At 36.2% G+C, this 20,889-nt stretch overlaps 2 protein-coding genes across 3 annotated transcripts; both read left to right on the top strand.

Annotated features, from left to right (window-relative positions):
• Window positions 1-11,426: 11,426 nt before the first annotated feature.
• Window positions 11,427-14,033, top strand: LOC116192865 (BTB/POZ domain-containing protein At3g05675). Of its 2 annotated transcripts, none has more exons than XM_031521551.1 (2): window positions 11,427-11,663; window positions 12,456-14,033. In XM_031521551.1, the coding sequence occupies exon 2, from the start codon at window positions 12,662-12,664 to the stop codon at window positions 13,535-13,537; it is 876 nt and encodes a 291-aa protein (XP_031377411.1). In that variant the 5' UTR covers window positions 11,427-11,663; window positions 12,456-12,661; the 3' UTR covers window positions 13,538-14,033. The 2 variants fall into 2 exon arrangements, with proteins under 2 accessions (XP_031377411.1, XP_031377410.1); XM_031521550.1 differs by having other exon boundaries at window positions 11,428-11,663; window positions 12,460-14,033.
• Window positions 14,034-17,408: 3,375 nt separating this feature from the next.
• Window positions 17,409-20,542, top strand: LOC116192709 (ORM1-like protein 2). Its single transcript, XM_031521320.1, has 3 exons — window positions 17,409-17,788; window positions 18,818-18,966; window positions 20,112-20,542. The coding sequence occupies exons 1-3, from the start codon at window positions 17,612-17,614 to the stop codon at window positions 20,248-20,250; spliced, it is 465 nt and encodes a 154-aa protein (XP_031377180.1). The 5' UTR covers window positions 17,409-17,611; the 3' UTR covers window positions 20,251-20,542.
• Window positions 20,543-20,889: the final 347 nt, after the last annotated feature.

The following is a 20,889-nucleotide window of genomic DNA, read 5'->3' as shown; positions in this document are numbered from 1 at the left end:
TACTGTAGAGAGAGGGCAATAATGGGGTAGTGGTCCATACTTCAAGTTACTGTGTGGGCTTCAGGGATCATTTTCTGATCCCACCTTCTGCCAATGCCTGCCCTCATTTCTGACTAACCATACCCCCACCCAAAAAAAAGGTATTAATTAATCATAATATCCTATAAGAATAATTATTTATCTTGCCTCGTATAGTTATTTTGATTGCCCTAATTTTTTTTTGTATTATAATGTGTGAAAATTTTAATATGAAATTGAGTCACGAAATACATTTCAAACTTTCAATTTAAATATTTAGTATTTCAGTTCAGGTGTTTAATATTTCTTATATTCATGAATAAGAGTATTAAAATATTAAACACTTGAATTGAAAATCTCAATATTTCGCTAGCACGGTTATCCCGCAAGTACAATGATAAGACCCTATCACTCACCCACCAATCCATTCCCATAATAAACCTGACACGGTGAAAGTTAACGAAAGCTATTGCATTAGTAGATTGATGTAAAAGGTCAAGAATATTCTTATCAGGTTTTGAGAGAAAAAAAAATCGCATAGCTCAACTGTCACTCTTTTTAGTAGCTCGACTTGTTTAGCGAATGTGATTTACTCCGTGTAATTAGTAAGGATGTGCTTTTCGATATCGAAAACTAAATATCATTTACATGACTGAGTTATATATATATATATATATATATATATTTAAAGTAGTAACTTTGTTCTCCATACTTGTAAGAAGGTCATGAGAGGTTGGCTCTACATAAGCCAAAACCTCCATCCTCCAGTTGATATATGCTTTGCTACCTGCCCTGTATAATTTCATTTTATGCCTAAAACCAGTGGACAAATACACAACTCTTACGCAATTTGTCTGGTGCGTGTTGCACCAAAAGTAAACAGTGCAGCATCACAAACGTGAAAGTGAAGCTTCCTTGTCGTCGTAATTCTTTTTTCCACTTCTTCTTTTTTTTTTTTTTTGCTGAGGACCGTATAATATTCGCAAAGAAAGTTTGAGAAGATGAATTGAGGAAACAATCACACAGTGAACCATCATTTAAGTATAGCACAATAATCGTTGTCAAGCTCGATATGAATTGTGAATACGTGCAACGCGTCGAATTATCTCCATCAGAAAAGTCAAGCATAGAGATACAGTACTATACATTCATCACAAAGAGCAGCACTTATATTAGAAAATCTCTACTTTCGTTCATTTTGCCCCATTAATTTCTTGCCATCTTTACTTTCGTTAATCTTAAGCGGGGCCCATCTCCAATATTAATTTTTGCTCCTACTTACTTTTTTTTTCGATTACGAAGAAGGCACAAGTCCTAAGTACAATGAAAGTGAAATCATATAAAGGAATACGGATGGCTCCACTAGGTAATCTGCGATCTCAAGGTCGACAGATGAGGAAGTACGCCATAATGTTTCACCCCGTTTTGATAGTTCCTACTTAATTTGTTAATGAAGAAAATGCTTCCTTGGTATTGAAAAAAAAAAAAAAAAAAAGCGGGGCCTCCCCTAACATTTCTGGCAATTGGGTCAAGTTGATTAATTTGCGTGGATGGAATTTTATTGGGTAGAGTAAAGGCTAAGGTTTAAATTTAGCCATATATATATATATATGTCGAGGTCCATAATAATGTGGTCTTGCCCTAGAAACCTATGTAGGTCAGAAACCCCGCACCCCCACCCATTCCTTTGTATTTTTATTATTTTCTGCTCACACGGAAACCTATAACTCGGGCAACTCGAAATTCCTTCCTCTCAATTTTCTAGGGTTTCCCCTCCCTACATCATATGACAAAATGCAAGGAGTACACGAGGATCAATTCGAACACTTCAATATCATCCTTAGAATCCCGAGATACGTGATATAATTCGATATTATATATTCATGCAAAATAGGTTATATTGTTTTATAGATATGGTCAAATCGCATTGAAATATGAATTAATCTCAGCTAATAGATTGAGATATCTTATATAATCTTATTAAAAGATTAGTTTACATTTTGCTTGTGAAATGATTTGTTTCTAAGCAAGGAGAAAATAAATGATATAGCCAACTTTCATCATGATATCAATCCAATTACTAAAAGAAAAAATAAAATTACTATCTCCAATTTTAGGTGAAACTAGATATATATTATAATATGATAAGCTTTTAGAAAGGACGAGAAAACGAAGTTTTGTCCATTTTTATTAGATATTTCAATAATTTTCTAAAAGGTATTCACCCTAACAGAAAGAAAAAAACAAATCCTAAGGGCGGTTCAAGTTCAATGTATATGTATCCTTCCTCATACAATGATGAGATAACCTTTGCAGATAAAACTCTTGATCAGCCCATATTGGAATTCCAGCTAGCATAAAAAAATACATAATGATAATATCAAGTTGTATAATTATTAACGCGTAAATTACTCATGCTTAATCTTTTTATCCTTCTCATATCACACAGACAAAAATTCCTTATATATTTCATTCCAATATATATAGCTCGATAATTACCAACGAAGACCTCCTCCCCGGTAAACCTAGCGTTGACTTGACGTGCATGCAAAGACATAATATTTTTTTTAATTGATAATTCTCTATAGTGGTCATATCGAAGATGCTTACGCTAGCTGCGTACAATAAATTGCATCAGATCTCACATATTCTTCGACATTACCAAGCAAGCAGTTTCCATGGTTCCTAGAAATCGGCGCGATCGAGATGACAATTGACAATTTCTCTCCAACCCATGCAGCATTAGTCTATGTTGAGAGAATTAGTAGCGCAATATTACAAAAATGATAACACTTTGGGGACCCCGGCATGCATGATGGATAATCTGCCCTATCCTAAATTCTTTGTGTTATTATTTGACACAAGAGAGCACAAATCGCATCCTATGCACTGTGCACTTGATTAAACCAAAGTCTACGTCCTTTCTCTTAATGATCTGGTTTACTTTCTCCGAAAAGTCAAACTCTCTCTGACTTCAACTCCTCTACATGAACTCTCCTTTTTGGAGCATATTTAAAAAAAAAAAAGGAGATAAAAGATAAAGATTTCAGGTTCTAAACTTTACTCCACCAAACGTTATCGTCATAACCATACCAAAAAAGCTCTACGCTTTCATGCATCTCTCCCTCTTTCCATACATAATATAAATATATACATATATAATTCTTCTTCGATGTAATATGTCTGTCTAGGGTAGGGTATCCAAGGACCAAACAGGGAAAAAGCTTGGGGGGACATCCAATTATACTTCACGATGAATAATGAATTGAGAAAGCTAGGAATTTTTTTTCCCCTAATTATTTTGGGGGAAAAAAAAAGTAGAGATATGGGACCCCATTTCAAAATCTACATCTTTCCCATCTTCTAGTATGAGAATCTTGACTTAACATTGTTAATCCAATATACTCAATTAAAACCTTTTGCTTTTTCCATTGAATCCATTTCGTCCTCCTTTTGGATCTCTTTTCATGGGAGAATAAGAAGTAGACTCCCAAATTAAAATCTTCAGATGCCAATTGGCATGAGATGATAATTTTAGTTGTATTATAGCCCTTAAGGCCTACTCCGTTAAGGTCTTTAGCCAATTGGGGTTTAGGACCACCTCCCACCTTTATTAACGTACCATATCTTATATATTATGACCGATTTTTTTCTCAATTAGTTTTCTTTTTTTTTTTTGTTAATAAACAAAGGTTGAGGGAATACCATCCGCGTTTTCCTTCTTCATCATATCGAAAACTTGCCACTGCATGCTACAAATAGCTGCAATATTTGCACTAAAATTAGATCCAATAATTAGCGGCACTATTTGCAATTTGTATATTATTAGTCTCTCAATCTTGATTGAGGGATGGATCGAATGAAGAGGGGTGTGTGTGTGTATATTATATGTTTAAATCTTATTACATTCCATACTTTCGTCGAAGGTATGTGTGATCCATCCAATAATCTTGTTTATACACCTTTCCATATGTCACCAACTATATAGGGCATCCCTTAAATGCATATAGCTTTAACAAAAGCACATTGATTTATATGTTGTTTCTTCTGTTCATTAGCATGTTGGATATTGCATGCTTAGCTTTGGGATTGGGACGCCATACATGGGAGTCCACCTTCTTCTGCTAATGCGAGTGGGGTTTGGTTGTTTGTCAGAAGAGAGAAACCGACAACGTTAATGACAGACGCAAAGTTATCTCCATAACATTCATATTATATGACCAATTCTCTTATGAGACCTACCTGGCTACCCATAAAACAAAAAGAAAAACCTCCTTTTTTGTGTGTGCGAGGCTACGAGGCGTCCTGGACCTAGAAGTTGATTAATAATGCTCGATGAAGAGTCGGTTTGACTGTGATGATAGAATATTTTCAATGAATTTCAAATTTAACTGCATAAAATTCATTCGCGTATGAAGTACAATTTGTTAATTACATCACACTTCATAAAAAAAGGTAAAATTTATTTATTCAGGGTTTCTAATTAATCAGGATGAGAAAAAAAAAGAAGAAAAAAAGGATTATCATTTTGTCTCTTGGACATGGCACACGCTTCATCATAGCCGTTGAGAATGAAGTCAACGGCATCAAGAAAACCTTGCCTTCAACCTTTTCTCCTAAAGGAATGAAATTAAATCCAAGTGTAAGATTTAGCTTGCCTATGTGTTCCCTTTTATCAGCTTCTTGTAGCTTTTTCTCCATGAGCTTTTAATTAAATGAACATCCTCCTTTACTATCCCACTTTTTAAATCTCAAGGAATGTCACTTCGACGAGCTATAGGAGCTAATATTAACTCGAGACCTATGCCTCATGGAGTCAAAGTGACATCAAGACGATGTTACACTAAAACAACATTCATCCCTTGAATTGACAGTTCTCGAAAGAACTGATCGATCAATTTTTTATCAACTATAAGTAATGTCATTCAAGCTGGACTTGATAATATCAAATTTCTTATCATTTATACCACGTTGAGTTTTTGTTTGGAGTTTTCAATCATGTAATGGTTAGGGATTGAGATTCATATATTTACACTTGTACGCATGATCTTGAACAAAGAGATTTTTGAAGTGATAGGGTGCTCTCCTTTAGAGAAAATAATAAATAAGGAGTTCTCTTTTGATTCCTTTCTTCTTCCTCTTTTGCAATTGGCCAACTCAAATAGCAATCGACTATTTAAAATGGTGACATTAAGAATCGATTGAGAGGTCCCTACACATGATAATTGGATAAGTGAAGAAATAAAGAATAAAGCCAAAAAAAAATTAGCTACATTTTGGGATGAACATTTTAATAATGATGTAATTGATTTCAGCTTTATTTTCTTTTGGAGAAGAACATGCCTTGTCATGTAGGAATTGGGCAAGAAAGTGGGTCGCCTAATTAAGAGAACCGCGACAGAAATTATAATTGCGAGTTATTGTGTTATCAACTGGAGGGCAAAAAATGATTGCATATATTTTCCAAGTTTTGACCTTGTAATAAAACAGGGCGATGGTAATTAATGGAACTTATTTTTGCGGTCGCTTTTTGTATGCTTTGGGATAAAGTAATTGCAATTATTTTGACGATTAATTTTTAATTGGTGAATGGAAACATATACAGATATCTAGCAGTAACCGGGGTAGCCATGATTGCATCGTTTAATTTTGTATTAGTAAATTATGAGTACAAAAATATTGAACAGCCAAAACCTTATTAGAAATTTAAACTAACATAGCTCAAACAATGCTCTAACATCAAAGTTGAAACTCTCTTATAAGAGTATGCCAACATCCCGTAATTCAGATGATTCACTTGACGGTGCGCGCTAAAAGGATATATAGTTTCCTGCAATGAAGATCCACAGGAGAGCGCTAAGAGTGATCACAACTCGGGTTGGGTTGGTTTCTAGATAAAATTTTGGAGCACCACTTTCATCGGTTTGAGAATTTCAAAACCCGTCCCCAAGAACCGAAGCCGAAACTAACATAATAACCAACCCTTAAGGATACAGTTTTTCACGGTTCAGTTCTCGGGTTACCCGAGAAACACAGCAGGAAATTAAAACAAAAAATTACAGATTCATCGCACCACCATAATTTTGCAATATATTCAATTGATCAAAACATTTTGCAAGCGTCCATACCCATAACCACGAACCAGTAACATACCGCTCAACAAAAGACAAAAAGGGTCTTTAACTTCAGGTTCTACTAAAATAAAAATGGTCCATAACCATAAGCAATAAACTTGGCTCGGGTTGTGGTTTTCGAGGATGTAATTTCTAAACCTGACCCTGTAATCGAAACAAAAGAAAATTAAGAAACCACCCCTAGAACTGAACCGTGTTCTAGAAGATCAAAAAATTCAGGACAGTTTGAATAGTTCAAATCGGGTTTTTAGGGTAGCCGGTTATTTTGATCAGCCCTAGAGAGCGCTAGATGAACAATTGGCTCGAATAAATCAACATTTTCATATTGGCAGTTTTGAGATGGTGCAAAATTGAGAAATTAAAAAAATAAGGAAAAAAAATGATGAGAAGACAATAATAAGGATAAGTTTGTTTTAGTAAATTTCATGAAACAATTAAAAGTATAGGATCCCTCATCATTGGCTTAATTGGTTGGGGAGAAACTAAACAGAGATCTGACATCAAACTTGATTATGCCTCTAGGCAAAACAGTCAGGAGATAATTGGGGACCGAACAGCAATATAAATGTTTATGCTTTATCTTGACAACAATTTCCAATGTTTAGAAATCGTCTTTAGGGAGGTCAATTTTTTCTCTTTTAACTGAATCATAAGTTAATTCATGTACATATGCATCATTAGGGGGAATGTCTATGTATACATAGGGGTCGACTTTGCCTTTACGGTCTTTAATGGCCAGTTCATCGTACTCCTCAGGGCATGTAATTTGAGGATCGAAATAATTAATCAGATGCTTACATTAGTTAAGGAGATCTCCCAAAGATTGAAGATAGAAAGAGAGAAATTACGAGTAGGGAATTAGTTGCGATAATGAAATGTACTTCTAGTATATATATATTTTAGTAAGGCAAAAGGAAAAGAATCCGTAGGGTATGCAGTGAGAAGTAATAGAAAAGTTTCTCTTTCTTTTTTTTTTTTACAAATTTAATAAAACTATTCATTTATCTAGGATCTGATGTGTTTCGTCAATTCTTTGATGAACTAGGATCTGATGTGTTTCGTCAATTCTTTGATGAACTATGTTTCATCAATTTTCAACCTTAAAGGAAAAAATAATCAGTTCGGAATTAACCGTACGTGTTGAAATTTTATTTTCATTCTTCGATCCCTCACCATAAGGGTTCTCTTTTTAATCAAATGAATGGCAATACATATTAACCTTCCTTTCTATCATCTTCGGCATCCATAATTAGATCTAGATACAAATGTAAAAGGAAATCTAAACAAATTATAAGTTGAATCCTATATTCGATATTGAAGAATGATGATCTGACCTCTCGATATGTGGCTGAGGAATTCTAAACAAATTATTAGTTCAATCTTGTGTTCTACATAAATACAAAATTAAGGAATTCATTATAATTTTTTCACCACATGATATGAGAAAATATCAATTATATTACAATAAATAGAAGAATGAGTGTTGATCATTCGAATAATTATTATAATTGTTTTTTCATATAAAAATTCTATTGGCACTTTCTCATCGTTAACATATAAAATTTTATCATAATAAGTTGTTGATCGATTTTTTCGGGAAAAGAAAGAGTTTGATTTTGCCTCTCTTGAATAAAGTCAGTCCGTCCCTGCCACGAAATGAATAAACATATTCAAAGAAAGAAAAGAAGGAAAAAGGGAAAACAAGAAAAAGGATTTTGCTTCTTTTTTTTTAACTCCTAATAGAAAATAGAAATAGAACAGTGTGTGTTGGATTTTTCCGGGGAATCTCAGTCAGCTTTGCAGTGGTTAAAGCTGACAAGGCAATTGAGCTTCCACATCAGCATTTGACTGTCCAATAGAATTCCAGCTCAAACCCTGAGAACTCATGGGATTTCAATTAAGTTCATCATTCCCCTTTATACATCTATTTATATATATATATATATATACAAATATATTTCCCAAAAAAATTCAATATTGTTTTGTATATATTTTAATTATTACAAAATTATTTCAAAAATTCTATAATTGACTATCTAATTAAGGAAATTAGTTAATCACATTGTTGTGTAGTAACTGTAATCAAGGTAATATGCATCGTAAGTCATGGAGACCACATATACTTCAATACTGATTGCAGGCTTGTCGAATTTGAAATTTCAAGAGGAAATCGATATTAGACAGTGAAATGTGTTGTATAGGTGATGTCACAAAGTTCAAAGAAATTCAAATAATTTTGACAACTCGGGTATAAATCATATCGTGTAAACAGGTTCCAAGCCAACTCCTGAACGAAAAATTAGTAGTCAGTAAGCTGAGTAAAATCTCATGACGAACAAAAAAGGATTGTGATATATTCTCAGTTCACACCTTGGATGTTCTAGATAATCATGTCAACGCCATTGTAATAAATCATAAATTCGAATTAATTGGTAAAATCATTATAGACCCAGCAACCACGTATTTCGTTTTGCTTTACATTTTTCCGAACACCTTACGTATTTTGGACTGAATCGGAAGTTTGCAACCCATGCTTGTTTATTGTCTAATGAAGGGAACCTATGAAGAACAATTTTACATGTCCTCTCATTGTTGTTCTTCTTTTGTGATGTTCTTTTATTTTCCCATCGAGTACTTCTATTGCTGAACAGTGCTTTTTGTTTTCCCAGGGACATGAATCGAATTTTGCACTTTTCTTTTTCCTTTTTCCAGAATCTGCAAAAAATTGAAAACACAAACCCTAAAAGAAGAGCATGAAATGACAGAGGAGACGAGAAGATCAATTATCAAAAGAAGCAAAGGCTGATAAAAAAAATTAATGTCGAATGATTCGACACTTATTTTTCTTAAATAAAATTTTAAATTCAAGTATTATAAATATAGAAAATATATGCCGGGAGAATTTTACCTCTTACGACCAATCCTGCTTAAATTTAATTAGGCAAAGTCAATTGAATTTCAAATATCAGTTAAAAAGAAAATGTAAAAAAATATATAAAAAGAAAGCAGCAGCTGAACTAAAAATACAGTCAGACGGGGGAGAGCATTTATTAGCAAAAGCAAATTAAAGAAGCCATCAGCCCACTAATGATCCAATCATTATCCTCTGCTGTCTGGTCCACAACCCCAAGCCGCCCCACCGCGGGCCCCACCATTCAGCAGACACACATTCCCGACAAAATAATTTTTTTAGCCCATTCTTTTTTTTATTTACTAATTTTAATTTTACCCACTCATTTCCAATTTTTCCTCGGTTGGGGTAAAATAAAATTGTGGGCAGAGAATGTCTGCTCTATGTGGTACAGTGTCTGATTTCTACCAATAGGGTTATGCCCTCAAGGCCATGTCCCTCCTCGTCAATTCCGTTCCTCGCTAGTTCCGCTCGCTTATCATTGCCGTTCCGCGAATTCTTTAACCATTTTCCCGTGTTTTAAACCCGAAGAATCGGCTTGATGAATCACAATTAGTCACGCACTTATGGTTCGGATACAGGATCGCAAAATCGGTTTCAAAATGTCTTTTCGCTCGGGATTGAAAAGGAAAGGGCAAAAATTGTTCATCTGGTCCAGTCCGGGTCACGCAGGCCCATGGACCAGTTCTTTTTTTTTTTTTTTTTCTTTTTCCGGTGAGCCCCGAGAGAGGGATAGGACATAGGACCCTCCTAACCGGAGCTACGACGACACGTGGCGGGAGGGTCTGAGGTTGATTGACGCATCCGGTCCAGATCAGACGGCGAATATTTTGAGGAGCTGACGGTGTTGCCGGTGACAGAGGGGGCAAATGGCCGGACGGTTCAGATGCTTTTTCCTCCACTGTTGGGGGCGGGGCGGGGCGGGGGCTCGAGTGTGTGTGACGGGGACCAGAGAAGCTCCCGTGGTCCCCGCTCGTATGCTGCTGCCACGTCACCCCGTCATTCTGGGTGGAATGATGACTGTGTCAGGTGGTGGTGATGCTTGCTCACGTCATCCCCGACTTTTCCTGTTCCGGGCGGTTTGGTTTTTCGTCCGTATCTGCCCCCACATCCATTTCCCTTCCTCGTCATCGATGTCTTTAGGTCTTATGTTCTCGAAATTTCTTTCCTTTTTTATTTATCAATCACATACATTACAAGCCCCAGAATATAAGGGAAAATGATCTTCGATTTCGGATAGATCTTCATTTATTTTGCTCGTTATCGATGACTATGAAGAAATCTTTTGGTGATTAGGTCGTTACTAAGAGGGACTCAAAATTCATCTCACCTTACTGCAAAAATCCTTTGGAGGACACCCTGCACTATCGTGCACCGTACCATGGGCCGCTCAAAAATTTAAAATGTGTTATCAAAAAAAGGGAAAAAAAATTCCAGCTTTTTTGCAAAGTATATGATTGTATTAAGTTACGTTATGATTAATAAGGAAGTCATGCATTATTTTTTACTTATAAACCGAGATATTATCAGTTGTTACACGGCATTCTAGAGGTCTAGGAACGAGATACGAATTATCCTTTTTTAACGGTTGCATTCGATGAAATTGCTAGGAAAAGGCATTCATCTATGTCCTCGAAGTAGTTGGCGTAGTGGTCTTACTTGATGCTCATAATTTGTGCAGTACGAGGAAAATGTTGGGCTTCAGTGAAGCGCATCTCAACAATTCCTAATCTTAAAGAGCCGGAGGAGATACGAAAGGAGTGCAATTCATTGGGCCTTCTCTTGGGCCGAATGCAATAGTCCATAAAGATTTTTCCTTATTGGGCAAAACATGTCACTGAAGTGCCCTCTTGACCCACATTTCTCCACCTAGGCCAATCTGCATTTTCATGATCTCTCGTCTCAAAGAAATTCCTAGGTGATCCTACATCGTCAAAAGGCGCGAGAAAATACCAATTAAATTTTATGAAACACGAGAATTGATGCTAATTACTCGGATAGTTATCATTATTATGCTTCATTAAAGAGTGCTTATGGGTGATTCCTCACTACGTCAATGTGGGGCATGATTGTTTAAAATTTTCTCCTCATCTCGAGATTCTCGAGAAACCATGTGTTCCCCTTGTGATTACTAGATACACATAACACCCAAATTATCCTTCTCATGTCGATTTCCAGCTTGATTATGTAAATAAACAGCTATAATTTCCTAACATTTTTTTTTTCAATTACAATGGGTACTTGGACCTATCAATTCTTCTAACATTTTAGTAATTTCATGAATTTATAAAGATAGAAAAAAAGGGGAATACATGATTATTCATCTGCAATTTCTTATGGGAAAATAAAATAAAACATTAAAGGAAAAAAGAGGGAGGGAAAAAAAAAGGGTGTCCTGTATTGCCGCTCTCGACTGTGGCTTATTCCTTACTGGAGATGGCAGTTCTGCAGATGATTAGGTCATCTTCCCTGACACTCGCGCTCGCTGTGGAAGCTGAGAAGCTCAACAACAGTCTTCCCCTTCAAGCTAGCTGCTGTCATCACTGACCCAGCTGAGAGATTTCTCCCTTTTCATGAATTATCCCCAACTTCTTGATGAGGTGAGCCTTCTTCTCCCCAAAACCTCTGTTTCGATTCGAGCCCATCAACTGTTTCCGGGTCTGTCGTGGAGCTTGCAGATTGAGTTTGAGTATGCATTTGGTGCATTTTTTGCGGTTGATGATACGTTCAATCCACCAAGTTAGTTCCGCTTCTACATCTATGAATATGCATGCTATTTGGCAAGGTTTGATTTCGACTCTGTACTTAGGAATTTGGAAGTTTGAATCCGATGTAAAATGTTTGGATTGCTGAAGTTGCAAAGCTTATAAATAATTACCTTTTAATGAATGAATAATCAGATGTGCAATGTTCTAATCTGATGTTCAATCAACCTTCCAAGTTTTTCGGGGATGGTCCTCTCGTTGGTGATGGTTAACCGAGATGCTTTCCTGGTTGAATGTGATTAACTATCTCATGCTTGTGAAACTTGGTTACCTCTGATTGTAATGCAATAAATGGTCAAAGGGGTTTTGATGTTCTGCTCAACTCAGTTTGTTTCTGCTGTGTTTGGACTTTGTTATGTTTCCTCGGCACAATTCTTGCATCATTCAAATCAAGATGACTGCTATTTTGGCAAAATTTTGATGGATATTTTGATATGTTTTGAGTTCAAATGATCTTCATTCATAAATCTTTTAAAAGTCTTTCGTTACAAATACTGCAATACTTGAAGCCGCTCGACATGAGTGAATATGAAGGCTGGAGATGATGCCTCCCCATTTTGTTTAAGCGATACAGACTTCATGTTATCTACATATTTTGGAACTTTCACTTATTAATTCTTTGTCTAGCCAGGACTTACGCCAATTAGAAGATTGCTGTCTCAAGTCATGTTAGCATGAGAATTCTCAGAATGCTTTCATCATGGAAATGGGCACAGCGATGGAGCCAGGCGGATTTGGCAATGGGGACCCCTCCTATCACCGAGCAAGTACATGTCATCAAAGCTAATCAGTAGGACTTGCTGTTCACTGTGAAGAGAGGCTTTGTTCCAGTAATGCTGCCGATGATAGCTCGGAATAAACCTATCGATGCAGATGGTACAAAAAACGTATTTGTCTCTGCATTTTGCTTCGCCACATCAGTCCTCACACCCTGCCCTCCTTTTGGGCCAGAGCTGAAGATTTCAGCCCAAGAACAGATTGAATTCATGTTAGGCGAAGATTCTGACACTCTTTTAATCACCTCAGAGGAGGAAGTTAAGTCAGCGGTGAGAAAGGGTCTCTCAGAAATCCGTTCTTCATTTGAGACAACCTTGTCCACGTTACTGATTGGGATGGGCCAGGGCCCCGTAATCAAGGAATCGGAGGCCATTATTTTGCAGAGACTAAATGATCTTGAGTGGATATGTAATATTCTTCCAAAGATGGAGTTGATGAAGGACTTCGTCTTGATGTGGGTCGACATCTCGGGATATGTGTTGGGGGTAGTAGAAGATGAGAAGCTTGAATCACAAATGTGGGGTTTAAAGTTAAAGCTGATTGAGCTGACCGGGAAAGTATTGGACGCAGTTGGATACGGGACTGTAATTCTTCCGGCTCCTAGTAGGGTCAAATTGTTGAAGCTTTGGCTTCCTTACATAAGAAAGGTGAAGGCTTTGTTGGACTTGAAGAGTGAAGCAATCACAGGTTTTGCTTACAAGATGGACGAGGATCTGTGCCAGAGCATCGAGGGCACGATCGTCTCTTTTGTGTTGGCTCTGCCCTCAAACGACCAGGCAGACATTTTGGCTGACTGGATGAAGAATGAGGACTGTGTGAGCTTTCCTGATTTGACCGAGGCCTTCGAGATTTGGTGCTTCAGGGCCAAAACCGCAAAGAGGCGGTTGGTCGAGGGCTTGGAGAGGACACGAAATGACTCGGTCACACCTTGATTCACCACCTCAGTTCATCGCCTCTATGTCAATAATTTGGCTCGTGCGTGGATTTTCGTCTGTTTTTACTTTGGCTTCGGCTTCTTTGGGGTCTCACAGAGAAGTTGCCCATGGATGCCTTCAAAGGGGCAATGGGTACCTGAGGACAATATCATCTGCTTATCTGAGGCGTATTTCTTATGGCTCGGATCGAATTTGATCCTAACTTAGGAAGAAATCTGCTATTGGATTGGTTCAGATGAAAGATCAGTGCCATTGACAGCATAGTCTACGGTTTTTTTTTTTAATGAATTAACGGTCTACATTTGAATACTATGGTTGGCTTTTTTTTTCCTATCCCGGGATGTTCAGGCTTTGTCCGTCTAATCCCCGGGGCTCCGTGAACTCCCGGCGGCACACGGAACGGGTAATCACATCAAAGGCGCTCCGATAGCCCAAGGAGATTCGAACTTGGGATCGGGTGCAAATTTAGATACAGCTTAATTATTAGACCAAACCTCTTGGGATTTACTATGGTTGGCTTTTGGTGGAACGATATATGTTGCCAAACTATGGAATATCGTAGTTGAGAACTAAATGCGAACTAATGGATCAGGCATGGAATAACCCTATTAAGGTATCTTTGCACAGGAAGATATCTTTTTTTTTTCAACCTCTTTATCTAATGCAATAAGGAAAATCCTACGATTTTATTTTCTATAAAATAAACATATACAACCAGTATATGGCTGCCGTGCTTTACCATGCGTCTAAAACACTATTTTTTCACTTCACTTATGGGCTTTATAATCTCTATTTTTTATCTTTACTAATTTACTCTTGAATTTGTTGTTGTAGCATTTAAGAAGTTTTTAGAAATGTCATTTTTATCCGAGGATATGGAGAGAAAATAAAATATAATGTAAATTATTTAGAAATCATGAATTTTGTCTCAGATATATCGCATATTATTCGTTTTTATATTTTGATGAGGAAGGCAATAAGGGAATCAAGTATAAAAACAAAATGTAATTTTTTTACTAATTAAATAATATATAGTTTATTTTAAATCGTCTAATAAAATAATATGACATGCGGAGGTAATTTCTTTTATCTTTATTTTATAAATTAAGTGAAATATATGATATACTATAATATAATATAATAAATTATTAAATTAATTTAAAATTTAAAAAGTTTTAAGAGTATGAAAAATTTGTACAGTCCCTCGTGTTACTTAAAAGATGCAAGTTTATATGATTTTATAGATAAATTGTAGATTATAAGATATGACATAAATAGAACAAACGCGCACATATATCTATATCTATATATATCATTAACGAAATGACCAGCACCAGCATTTCTATTTGGCCACTATTTTTGCCTTGTGGAAATTGCCGAGGTAAATAAAAGACATAAATAAGATTAACACAGGGAAAAATAATAATAATAAACAGACACAATCTCTCTCTCTGTTTTTTTTTTTTTTTTTGCAGGGATTATTATTGCTGTTGCTTGCTTGTGAAGGCGTTAATAGAATGGATCGCCACCTATCTCCTCCCTCTCTCTCTGTGGCAATTCTTGCAGACTGCAATTCCATGGAGTGAAAGCGATTCGTTCAAGTCCGCCATTGGAATCGGTTCACTCGATCAATATGATCAGCTCTGTCCAGAGAGAGGCGAAAGGGGGAGATGTACGTGAAAGCGGCATTATATCGCCTGTGGATATCAACAAGAACACGGAGTGGTTCACTTATCCCGGCATGTCGGGCACCCATGAACTCATCTTGTTAATCTCTTGGCTCCTTGCCTTGTCCCTCCGCGGCTGCACCGCCGGCATGGCCTGGAGTCTGGACTGTCGTCCACCTCTAGTCACTTCCTTCCCAGTGGGTTGCTTCTCATCTCGTTCGGATTTTGTACTACATTATTACAAAATAAAAGAATTTTGTACTCGATTATTATTTTTATATTTTTCGATTACATAAGGAGTTTCATGAGTATAGTACAATAAAATAGAATTCTTAATAATTAATAAATGGCACGGATAGTCCTTTCAAATATCGAACATAGAACTTTTAGATTATCACGTAAGGGCATGTGCCACTGCGCTTTGATTCTATTATTATTTTTATGCCAAATCGTTACATCAGTAAAAAAAAAAAAAGCTTACATCAGCAGAAGGTTTTGTATCAAAATTGTACAGTTAATTGTTGCCAAATAGTCTTGCTATGGTTGGCTTTTGGTGGAACAATTTGTTGCCAAACTACGGAAATATCATAGCTTTTTCCTATTAGTTGAGAACTAAATATGAAATAATGGATCAGCCATCGAGTGGACTTATTAAGGTACGTTTGCACAAGACTGTATCATTAAGTTTTCTTTTAAAATTTTATATTTTTTTATCATCTAATGTAATAAAGAAAATTATTAATTTCAATAAAAAATACTCCATACTTTACTCTCTTTTTTTAATACAATGAAATGTGAAAATTATTAAAAATTAAAGCACGTCATTTCAAAATTGTCATGTTCATAGACATTTTTAACTTTCATTAACTTTTATGTTAGGGAAATAATTTTTAATTAAAAATGAAAATAATTTTAGAAATATAAAATTGGGGAAATTAAAAAGAAAAAATAAATAAATTTTAATATGCTAGAAAAGGAGTTAGGTATGGTGGTGTAGGCCTTGCTCAAAACCACAACGAGATTTGGTAATTTATTATGTGAGCAGAGGGAGATTTATTTTGGTGGGCCGACAACGAATCCCATCACTTAAGTTTGTGACGTCTTCAGTCTCGTGTCCCACTGGCCTATGCTTGCTCCCTCCATTATCATGAATTCTTTTTTCCTTTTTTATAATTTTTTATATTATTTAATTTTAAAATTTTCAAATAAATGAATGAATAGCTAATGAACAAGAATGGAAATGAAAATGTTTACAGGAAAACAAAAAAACTTAATATAAAATAACTATTGGTTATAACAAAAAAAAAGGGGCATCCGCTTTAATTTCTAAGCACTTTCATTATTAATGTGGAAAATTTTAAGATTTTCTTCTTTAGTATAACTAAAAAAAAAAAATATATATATATATATATATACACACACACGATAGAAATATATTTTGAGTTAATTCTAAAATAAAACCCAACTATACTCTCTTTCTTAAATATAACAAAAAAAATGAAACTTACAAATTTAAATACGCACTTTTAAAATTGTTTTATGTATAGTCACTTCCAACTTCCATTAACTTTTTCATTAGAAAAATAAATTTTTATCTTTAAAAAATAAAAATTAATTTTAGAGGACATGAAATTGAGATAGTTGAAAAGAAAAAAATAAATAAAAAGGGAGATGCTTGAAGAGGAGTTACAGGCAGTGGTAGATGGCCCTAATCTGCCATCACATTGGAATTTGCCAGTTTGTTCTAAGGAAGAAATGAATGATAAAATCTCGACAATGTCGGGCCGAAGGCTGTGGCCACCTTAGTAAGGTTATAGTAACATCGCACAGCGGCTAGCTTCTACTTGCTCTACTCTATTATTGTATATATTTTTCTTTCTATCATTTTCTTAATGTTATTTAAATTTTTATTTTTAAAAAAATTAATGGAAGCTTAATATAAACAAAAATTGATTTTGAAAGTTCTAAATTTAATTTGTAGCAACTTCGGTTTTTTATTATATTTAGGAAAAAAGGTAAAATATATGCTTCTTTTTTTAAAGTTAATCCTATAGATTTTGTGTCATTAACCAGATGACCACTATCAATATTTCTTTTTGGCTACTATTTTTGTTTTTTCGGAAATTGCCAAGGTAAAATGAAACATAAATTGTTTTTTTCCTCTTCTTGTTTTTTTTGTTTTTTTTTTGTTTTTTTGCGGGAATTGATTTTGCTTGCGAAGGAAGGGCGTGAACGATCGCCACCTACCTCCTCTCTATCTTACTCTCTGAGGCAATTATTCGAACAGTTGATTGGTTGCTTACTGCAATTCCGTCGAGTGGTAGGATTCGTTCAGGTCCGCCATTGGAATCGGTCCCCTTGATCAATCTGCTCGGTTTCTTAGTGAGAGGGACGGAAGGGGGAGATGTACGTGAAGGCGGTGCCGCCGGTGGATCTCAACAAGAACACGGAGTGGTTCACTTATCCCGGCGTGTGGATCACCTACATACTCATCCTCTTCATCTCCTGGCTCCTCGCCTTGTCCCTCCTCGGCTGCTCCGCCGGCATGGCCTGGACTTTCGTCCACCTCTCCCACTTCCTGGTATGCATTCACATCCCGTTTCTCCCACCTTGTGGGCTGGTTTTCATTACATGGGTGTGATAGCAATGGGATCGCTACTGTGAATGCCTCTTTTATCATGTTGATTGGTTATGCCAATTGGTAGTGCCTCTGCACTATCTGCACTATGATTGGCAATCGAAATTCGAAAAATTGGGACTTGAGGTGATGGTATGTTATTCAGGTGGCTATCTTGAGGAATCGGGAATGGATCTCCTAGGGCTGCTTTTTGGTAGCATAGTTAACAGAGCTATTTCATGGACTCGGTGTAGAAAGTTTATGTCGCACGAGATTATTGGAGACTTCTGTCGATCTCTGTTGCAATTGCTTTTACCCCTTTATTGGAGATGTTGCCTTTTCATCTGCTCTAGTTGCCTTTTTGTGCCATCCGCAGGATATGTACCAAATAATTTTGAACAATTTCAGCCATGCATTTGACGACTTTCACTCATTCTGTTCTTGGTGTAATCCTCTGTTTCCGTTCTTTGCATACGATTTACGTTCTATTTGGGGATGTAAGTCAAGTCGATTGCAGGTTGAGACAGTGTTGTTCCACGTGCGATGATTAAGCCTTGACGGCGTACAGCGTTTTAACTCTTGGAGAATTTCGATATAATTATTATAAATTTCTTTTTTGAATACTTGCTCTTTTATTTATCTCTTGGGTGCCCATATTGGTCTAGGATGCTAATATTTTTTTCAATAATTAATTTGAGCTTTTGTACTATCTAAGTTAATATGCTTTCACTCTGTCTCTTTTTCTTTCTCGTTGGAGAGGTGATGGAGAACATGAAATATGGTTCTTCTTAAAAGATGGTTCCTCTTCTAGTACATCTGCTGTTGCTTGCAACATGTGATGCCGGTCTGCTAACATCTTCACAGACTGTAACTAGTTATCAGATTGGTTCGTCATGCAATTATTTCTTTGTTTTCCCGGTGCATGCTTGTAATTTTTCAGCTCTATGCTTGAGCGGGTGACCCATGTATCTTGTCACTGCCTTGCATCTCCAGGTTACTTATCATTTCTTCCATTGGAAGAAAGGAACACCATTTTCTGATGATCAAGGCATCTACAACGGTTTGACTTGGTGGGAGCAGATTGACAACGGCAAGCAACTTACTCGAAATAGGAAGTTCTTGACAGTTGTACCTGTTGTGCTGTAAGTAGATTGGCTCTTTAACTATGGTTTAATTGTCTCAGTCTTAATTGTGATTTACAAGAGCAGAAAGAAATGGATGTTCTTTAAATCTGGTATGAAAAGTACTTGTCACCTACATCGATGCTGCCATACATTAACATCCGTCGAGTTGTTATCACTGTAGTTGCTGTCTATGTGAATGTGCCCACTAGATTTAAAGAAGTGTCCTTTTCTACAAGATAGTGCCTTAGCTCTACATGTCATGTCAATACCTTGCTTTCGCTAATTTCGGATAATTACCCTTTTAATGATGTGCCAACCCTTCCTTCCTGCATCAGGACGTCAAGTAAGTTGTTGTCACAATATCTATCTTTAGACACTTAATTCCTTAAATTCTGTGTACTGCAAGCTACATATTTGGTTGAATGAAACAGCGATTATCTAATTGCACAAATTTGGTTGTTAAAGTTGTTTACTGCTTATCCTGTCTTCTGGATCCACCTATTAGAGATAGAAATTTCATAATAGCAAATTCAGAACTTACTTTCCATTTTCCTCTTTCTTTAGTTTTCGTGATGGAGTTCATGCATCTTTCCACTTTCTGTTTTAATCCATGAACCATGCCCAACTATAAACTCATAATCTTCTCTGCGACATGAGTGGAGGCTTCGACATGATTGTTCCCTTTTAAAAGTTTATTTGATGTGCGAGCAAACTGTGAAGAACTATTTGGAAAATATTGATGTCCCGGTTGACAACAATGCAATGCTCCAAAGTCTTCTTTCCTTTTTTATAGAAATAAGTATAACCTTGAAGCTTACTTTTATGTTTTTATTCCAATAGTAGTTTTGGATTATTTTGGCCTTCTTTTGCACTGTGGAGTGTCTCTCCAACTTGATAGTTCACCGTGTTTGCCATTTTCTTTTCATTGGCTATTATAAAATACTGTATCATGCTTCTCAATGGAGGAATTGATAGACTCATAGGCAGAGCTTTTAACTCCTGTGACACTTTTAGCCCTAAGGATGATTGGTGTTATTTTCCGTTGATACCAATTGGGTTTACCTGGGTCTAGTCATGTTGGAATTAGATTGTTAAGAACTGCACATGCTTTTGCCTTCTTAGTGAAAAGAAAAGTTCATATCCTTCTCTCTTTCATGTTGCAGGTACTTGATAGCTTCCCACACAACAGATTACCAAAACCCGATGCTCTTCTTCAACACGCTGGCAGTATTAATCTTAGTGGTGGCGAAGTTCCCTAACATGCACAAGGTCCGTATATTTGGGATAAATGCCGATCACTGATTAGGAAAGAGATTAAAGTCCACTGAGTTTGCCCCATAGAAATGATAACTTCTAGGTATCGTTTAAGTAACAGGCGTCATCATGCGTGATCTTGTTGGGAAGGAGGTGTTATTTACTTTGATGAGAAGTGAACATCATGTTGGTGCCATTTTATGTTTTATGTACATGTGCAGATGGGTTGTATTCCCTCTCTGTACAATTGGGGGATTCATTCTTCGAATGATTATGCTCATTATAACTTTTGCTTCTACATCACAAGAAACGACCGTATAAGATTATTTTTCCTGATTAAGGGACTCTTCGTAGCTACAATTAACAAATATTTTGAATCCTCGGGACGGGTAGTTCAAGTTTTAAGTTTTATCATAAAGGACGAATGAAAGTCCAAGGCGGGGATTGCAATGCGAGTATTAATTTTCGTCCTTCTATGTATAGTTAGAATTGCCATAATAAGCACAAGTGGCAGGTAAAAATTTTTAACCTGTACTATCCGCACTTAATGGTATGGAAGGAACGAAAATGGATCCGAGTCAGTGATCTATATGTATATGCTACATCTTAAGTTCATACTTTAATCAATACAGATAGCCTATGAAAATGAGGAGGTCGTGAGTTTGGACTTGGACTTGTAATTACGCC

Source organism: Punica granatum, chromosome 1 (assembly GCF_007655135.1).
Source record: "Punica granatum isolate Tunisia-2019 chromosome 1, ASM765513v2, whole genome shotgun sequence".
Lineage (NCBI taxonomy): Eukaryota > Viridiplantae > Streptophyta > Magnoliopsida > Myrtales > Lythraceae > Punica > Punica granatum.
Note: the sequence above shows the minus strand (reverse complement) of the source record. Positions and strands in the feature narration are given on the sequence as shown.